At 37.6% G+C, this 7,246-nt stretch overlaps 1 protein-coding gene across 1 annotated transcript; it reads left to right on the forward strand.

The window, feature by feature from the left end:
- Window positions 1-432: 432 nt before the first annotated feature.
- On the forward strand, window positions 433-5,960 carry LOC131229830 (protein STRUBBELIG-RECEPTOR FAMILY 8-like). Its single transcript, XM_058225868.1, has 16 exons — window positions 433-777; window positions 1,413-1,545; window positions 1,628-1,699; window positions 2,006-2,071; window positions 2,198-2,269; window positions 2,360-2,431; window positions 2,867-2,938; window positions 3,041-3,106; window positions 3,209-3,274; window positions 3,388-3,677; window positions 3,899-4,158; window positions 4,252-4,523; window positions 4,633-4,774; window positions 4,978-5,123; window positions 5,298-5,454; window positions 5,583-5,960. The coding sequence occupies exons 1-16, from the start codon at window positions 684-686 to the stop codon at window positions 5,670-5,672; spliced, it is 2,070 nt and encodes a 689-aa protein (XP_058081851.1). The 5' UTR covers window positions 433-683; the 3' UTR covers window positions 5,673-5,960.
- The last annotated feature ends 1,286 nt before the right edge of the window (window positions 5,961-7,246 follow it).

Consider the following 7,246-nt stretch of genomic DNA (forward strand, 5'->3'; position numbering starts at 1 on the left):
ATCTGATCTTAGAATACTTCTGTTTGAATACTTTCTTTTTAAAAATAATCATTTATTTGATTCACTGCAGCGATTTTTAGCTGCAAACAATCTTAATTACTGTCTTTTGAAACCGAATCCAAGAGAATCTATTGACAGAAGCATTTTAAAGCATCTGAGTGTTCTTGATTTCTGTTCTTATAAACGGAATTTCGAAAACAATTAGTAGCTTCTTTGTTAATAGTTTGATTTTAGCGGTAATGGATTTTCAAAAAGGGGAATCCCCCGGTGGGTAGAGATGTTAGAGGAATCTGCACAAATGAAAAAATACCTCGTCTTAGAAGTTCAATAGTGTACTTTCAAGTTGTTAATATTTTGATTTCCTTGGAAATGGAATTTCAAAAATCTTTACAAGATTCTGCTTCTTTTCTTTTTCTTTTATTTTTATTTTTATTTTTGAATTTTTTATATACGGAGTAATAGTTGTTGATAAGCTCTGTTTTTGTTCAAAATCAGTAAGTTCTTTCATTTGATTTTCTTTTTTATTTGCCCTTTTAAATTCATTGCAGCCTGTTTGTTTGATTTCTTTTTGTGTAATCTCTGGGGTGTATCACGCTTTTGTATAATCTCTCTTGATTTATGTCTATCTTCTTACAATTTTGTGTTTCTATTTACAGGCAAACATAGATACATATCTCGTATCAATGGCCAAACAGCACACTATGTTGCTTCTCTTTGCACTTCTATTCTGGACAGTACTGTTTTCTGAAACATCTGCAATCACAGATCCTTTGCATGGTAATTTGAATATGTTTATTGCTTCTCCTTTTATTGTTTGTATTTTTTTATTTTTTATTTTTGGGTGAAAGTTTTGATAGATCATTTGGGAGAATATACTAATTTGGAAGGGTGAAAGACTTCAACACCCTCAGATGAATATGCGGGCTGTTTTTGTATTTGTCCTCGACAGTCTATTTTCAGGCCATAGAATGAAGGTCAGGAACTTAGGATTGTTCCATTTAGGAGGTTTTTGGGGCATGTTCCATCCATGGCAGGGCCAATGGTCAGGATTACTAAACCAAGGGCCTTGACCCAGGATAGCTGGTTTTTTTTTTCCCCCAGCTGAAGTGGGGTCTGTGGACAAGTTACAAACCAGTTTGTTCTACTGGATTCCGCCATGGACATATCATGTCCCAAAGTCTTCCTAATAGGCAGTCCTAATCTATGCATTTGTGATTGGCCCATTAATTGCAAAGAAGAGAAATAAAGCTACATTTGTAGAAACTGAAATCCCAGAGAATACTGCGCATAATAATGCCTAAAGACCAAATGGAATTCTCACACTTTCTTTTTTTTAGTACAGAAATTCTAACACTTCCACTCAGCAGATCAAATGGAATTCCTGAGTTACCCCTTCTCTTTTCTCATTGCAGTCACAGCTCTGCAGGGCCTTTACATCTCCCTGAACTTCCCACCCCAACTCACTGGATGGTATTTTGTTGGTGGTGACCCCTGTGGAGAAAGCTGGAAAGGAATCAAATGCTCTGGAGATGCCATTCATTCCATGTAACACATCACCTTCTGTTCTTATCTTTGTCCTCAATTTCTCTTCTTGTGCAAACTGTTTTTACTTCTATTTGCTCAACAGAAAAATTTCTGGGCTACAACTCACTGGAACGATGGGTTTTGAGCTTGCTAACCTTGGATCACTTGAGGAACTGTAAGTGGTTTTGACAGCAGTTGTATGCAAATCTGTTTCCTTTCATTCCCAATTTATAGAAGTTTATCACATAGCCCAGACGCAATACAATACGAACGTACATCTAATTTCATCTAGTGCATCTAATTGCTTCTAAGTTCGTCCAAGTGTATTTAAGATCATCCATGTTCTACACGTGTGGGATGAGATTAACTTCACTTGGATGAACGTAGATGCACTTTGTAAGTTTATCTTAACATACAAAGCTTTTTATTTGATCTGGGTCCATTTATCTTTACTAATTCAAAATATTCTTTCCTTGTGCAGGGATGTCAGTAACAATAGCATCCACGGAATAATTCCTTTATTTTTTCCCCCCAGGGTAACCCATATGTAAGACGTTTATAACTTTTTACAGCTTTCTTTTCCTATATAGGATTTGATCTTTTTTTTTGTTAATTTATTTATTTATCTGAATCTCAATTCCGAGATATATTTTGTTTTCTTCCTGTAATGCAGAAACCTGGCATTCAATCAGCTGAGTCAGAATATTCCATTCTCCTTAGCTTCCTTGAAATCTCTCCGTTATTTGTAAGTTCTTGTAATCTGTGAGGGTGTTAAAGTCTCTGGTTTATGAGTAGCCAGTTCATATTTGCCAACCAATCTTTTCTCCAAGTGCAGGAATCTGAGTCACAATTCCCTCTCTGGTTCCCTTGGGGACATATTTACTGGTCTGAAGAATCTAAAACAAATGTAAGATTTCATTTGCTGACTTTGTTATGTAGATGAACTAGGTGGAAATTATTTTGGCCTGAAAGATTACTGCAAGTATTAATTTTGGAAAAAGTATAAAATGATTTCATGAAAAAACAGTTACCCACAGCAGTCAGTTTTGGTGCACTTCTACTGACATAATTTCATTGATTAAACTATAGGGTTTAACGTTTTTTTCTTATTTGATCCCCACCATACATGTGCCATGCGTACAGTGATTATAACTGTACCCTCCACTGGGCCCACCATGGATGGGCTTACTTTCAGAAATCACATCAATTGGACAAGCATAACAGCCACTTTAATTTATTTTTAAACTGTGACCATACATGGCAGGGCCCATTGAGTGTATGGTTCTGATAAGATATCCAGGAGACACCTTAATGGTCATCTAAAGTGTAAATTATGTTTCAGGGATTTATCCCACAACAGTTTCACAGGAAATCTGCCCATTTCATTTGTTACCTTGACGAGTCTTACTGCTCTGTAAGTATGCTAATGGGCTAAGTTTCTTCAATCTATGCATTTTTTATTTATTTTTGCAATCTGAGTTGTATACCATTAACCATCCATGGTTAATTCTGTCAGTGACCTGCAGAACAACCTATTTACTGGATCAGTTAACTTCCTGGCGGGTCTCCCTCTATCATACCTGTATGTCTTGAACTAAGTGTCTTACTTTGTATGGATTGTCTATTCTTCAACACTTTTTTAGCCTAAGTACAAAGTTCTGATTTTAACTGCTCTAAGTTTCAGTAACATTCGAAACAACTACTTCAGCGGTGTTGTTCCTAAGCAATTTGAACTCATTTCAAATCTCAGGTAATAACAGTAGGCATTTTATGAATGTATGATGCTTATTTCGTATGTTTCTTTTATGAATCTGATATCCAATCTCCTGTTTCTCACTAATTAATCTCCATGTTTCTTATTAGTATTGAGGGAAATATATTTTCGACCAACAATGTCAATCCACCACCAAATATCACTCCTGAAAATAGGCCGAGCAGTCAGAGCATCAGTAATTCCACATCAACTAAGAATGATAGCCATGATCAGAAAACGTTGGGGCGTTGGTCAATGATTGGGGTAACAGCATTCCTAGTAACCTGTGTAGCAGCTTATGTCATAGTACACATCCATATATCCTGCAAATGTCCGCTCGACTGGCTAGAGTGCTGCTTCAGGTCTCTGCTCTCTCTTCTGAACAGTCTGCCTAATGGTGGTAAGAAAAATTTTCCCCTTCTCTTTGATCTTTTAAATGAAAAGTTAAATTACTCTTTAAATGTGCCTTGATTCTATTGATTTGTAAAGCCTTAGCATTTAGTCTTCTATTAAAATTCATGAATGCTTTTTTCTTTGAAGGGAAATGTTTGAATACATAGAATAGTGGTTCCCATTGATTTTTGTATCTTCTAGCTTCAGTGATTTGCTTCTCTTTTGCAGCACCAACAGAGAGTCCAGAGCAGTTGTCTGTTGATTGTTATTCTCTGGCCAGTCCAAGGCCTCTGCTCACCATTCATAAAGACAGATCTAAAACATTCCATGAAAGGATAAAACACACAAAAAGAAATGAAACCCCGATGACTGCGATATTATACAACATGACAGAACTGCAAGCTGCTACAAACAACTTCAGTGAAGACAACCTCCTCGGAATGGGTACCTTTGGTCCCATCTACAAAGGCATGTTCCCTGATGGCCAGGTATTATTTTGTAAGATATATGTAAAGAAGACCCTTTTTTTTTATATAAGATGTATTCTCAATAGATATGACTGTGAGGTTTTGGGTTCCCAGATTTTGGCTGTGAATATTATTGAGATGGCGCCGCTGTCCCTATTTGAAGAAGACCTATTTCTGGATGTAATTAGCAGTGTATCTCATTTAAGGCATCCAAACATGGCAAGCCTTTTAGGCTACTGTGTGGAGCATGGGCAGTACTTCCTCGTCTACGCCTATGTCGGGAACGTGTCTCTTGTTGTTGCCCTGCATAGTACTCAAGACACTGGCAAGACTCTTACATGGAATGATCGCTTGAGGATTTCTATCGGTGTAGCCTGTGCTCTCAAGTAAGCATAGTACAAACGTGCTCCAATAAATGCTTTTCTAGTCTTCTCATGTCTACAAGTAAAGCCAAATTCTCTCTTCATTTTTTTTTCCTATTCATGCTTTGTTCAGGTATTTGCACTGTACATGTGTACCTCCTATTGCACATGGAGATGTAACGGCTGCCAATATCTTCCTTGATCAAAAGCTTGTTCCCCATCTCCACAACTGTGGGTTGGTCAATCTGAGGCCCCTCATTCGAATTGAGTTGGAGGTGCTGCCAACATTCTCTTCCTTCACAAAATAAGATTCCATATTTATTTATGATAAATCTAAGATGCCATGCTCTCTCTCTCTCTCTCTCTCTCTCTCTCTCTCTCTCTCTCTCTCTCTCTCTCTCTAGTGACAAACATTTCCTAATTCATCTGCTAATTTTAGTCATCTCCTTTGGTCGTTGGGTCCTCACTTGGATCACAGGCTTATGAAACAGCAACCGATTCCTTGGGTTACACAGCTCCTGAATTTCGACAGCCTGGATTTGATATCGATATGACAAAGTGTGACACTTATGGATTTGGAGTATTGCTACTGGAGCTCCTGACTGGAAAGAAACCATATGACAGGTTCACCATTTCTTCCTGATTAGAGTCCCAAATCTCTAATTTACCAAATTATCAATCCTTAATGAAACATGCTTACCTAGTGCATTTCGTTGAAAAACTACTTATTTCATCGAAAGATGCATCATCCTATGTCTCTTTCACTTATGGGATTTCCCCCAATTTGTTATTATATAGTTCGAAGGCAGGAGATCGACAGTTTTTGGTGAAGCGGGCTGGTAGCTGCTTACATGACTTTGAATCTCTTAACAGCATGGTCGATGCTGCAATCAAGGGCCAATGCGCCTCGAAGTCTTTATCCCGATTCGCGGATGTCATCAGCTATTGTATTCAGGTACACTTCAAAACCAACTTCTTTGGCAATCCACACCAAGACCCTTAGTGAACACAACCCTCCACATTTTATTTTTATTTATTTATTGAAATTCACTCTTATTGACATGTGGTCCTTGTCTCAACCAGCCCCAGCCGGAATTCAGACCTCCAATGTCTCAGGTTTCTGAAATGCTGGTTTCTGTGCTTCACCAAACGGAATCCAGTGGACATGACTGAGATGCCTTTGATGTCTTCATTCCCGACGGCCCCAGTGGATACACCATGTTAGCAATTATACAGTTTTTTTGGACAATATAAATTTATAGGATCTTGACTTGATGTATCCAACGAAACCAAAATAAAAATGAAAATGTAATTGGTTACTCAGTTATTGTAATTCCATTTATTGGTTAAAAGTTCAATATTACTCAGTTATTGTAATTCCATTTATTGGTTAAAAGTTCAATATTACTCAGTTATTGTAATTCCATTTATTGGTTAAAAGTTCAATGGTTCTTTCACTTGGGATTTTGTCCTTTTGGAATGCGGTGATGCTAGGGTAGTTAGCAATTTAAAGTTTAGAGTATACTCATGCCAGGGATTTTAGGCATCTATTTTCTCAGATGATCTGCAGTGTACATTGGCTGTGCCACACTAAAGGCTTGCCTTATTTATTACAGATTTAGAAAAGAGGCCAAAGTAAGTACCGCCACAGAGGAATCCATCTTGGACATTGGCTGTCGAGAGTGGTAATATATTAAGATCTCAATGGTTTTAGAGCCCAGCTTGATATGATTTATTGGTTAGCACATTGATGTGCCATGGTCCAAAAATCTCAACAAAGGGAAATCTTTTTGGATCACTAGCATTAAATCTCTTCTGGATACGCATGGTTCTATGTGATCTGACTATCTTCTTAAAGGAGCCTACGCTTTTATATTGTGATAATATAATTGTTATTTCTTTGGCCTCCAATTCCGTATATCATGCCTGCACCAAGCATGTGGAAGTTGAATATCACTACGTACAGGAGAAGCTTACTTGTGGGGATGTCCTGATCCAATTTGTTAGTACTCTTGACCAAGTGGCTGACATCTTCACAAAAGGATTGACCTCAGCTCAGTTTCGTCTCTCACAGGACAAGTTTCATGTTGTTGAACGGTCGTTTCGCCTGCACGGGTATGTTACGAATAATCCTACAGCATTACAACCACTTCTGCCTCAGTTGCAACATACTCCTTTATCTCAACTTCCCCCAAATGATAAAATTTCAAATATTTGAACCTGTAATTTATATTATCCACTACTTATACATATATCATGTAGGCCTTGTAATTCATTTCCGTATAAGAGATTATACACTTAATCGAAGAATTTTCACACATGCACACACACATGTGTGTGTGTATTTATGTATGCATATATCCATATAAGACTAAAGATATGTTTTCTGTTACCTGCCATTTGCACATTTTGCAAGTAAATTATAGAAGTTTAACATAATACAAACATGGTAGGTAGGAAGGAATGGTCAAGGATTATCACTTGGATAGGCAATGGCTGGCCCAGCCCAACCCATTTACACCCCTATTTGCGTGCACACACCCAAACACGCATGCACATTGACTACTGATATTTAGTTTTTCAAATCATTCATGCAACTTACCAGTGGCTGGAATTTGGTTTGTTTGATTTCAGAAGGCAACAAGATGCAAATCCTCACTGCAAAATAGAGGTCTGATCTAGACTTAGATTTGATCAGCTATCTACCTAAGGATGTTTACAATGCCATCCTCATGAGTTTGCCGATG

The sequence above is a fragment of the Magnolia sinica genome, chromosome 16 (genome assembly GCF_029962835.1).
Source record: "Magnolia sinica isolate HGM2019 chromosome 16, MsV1, whole genome shotgun sequence".
NCBI lineage: Eukaryota > Viridiplantae > Streptophyta > Magnoliopsida > Magnoliales > Magnoliaceae > Magnolia > Magnolia sinica.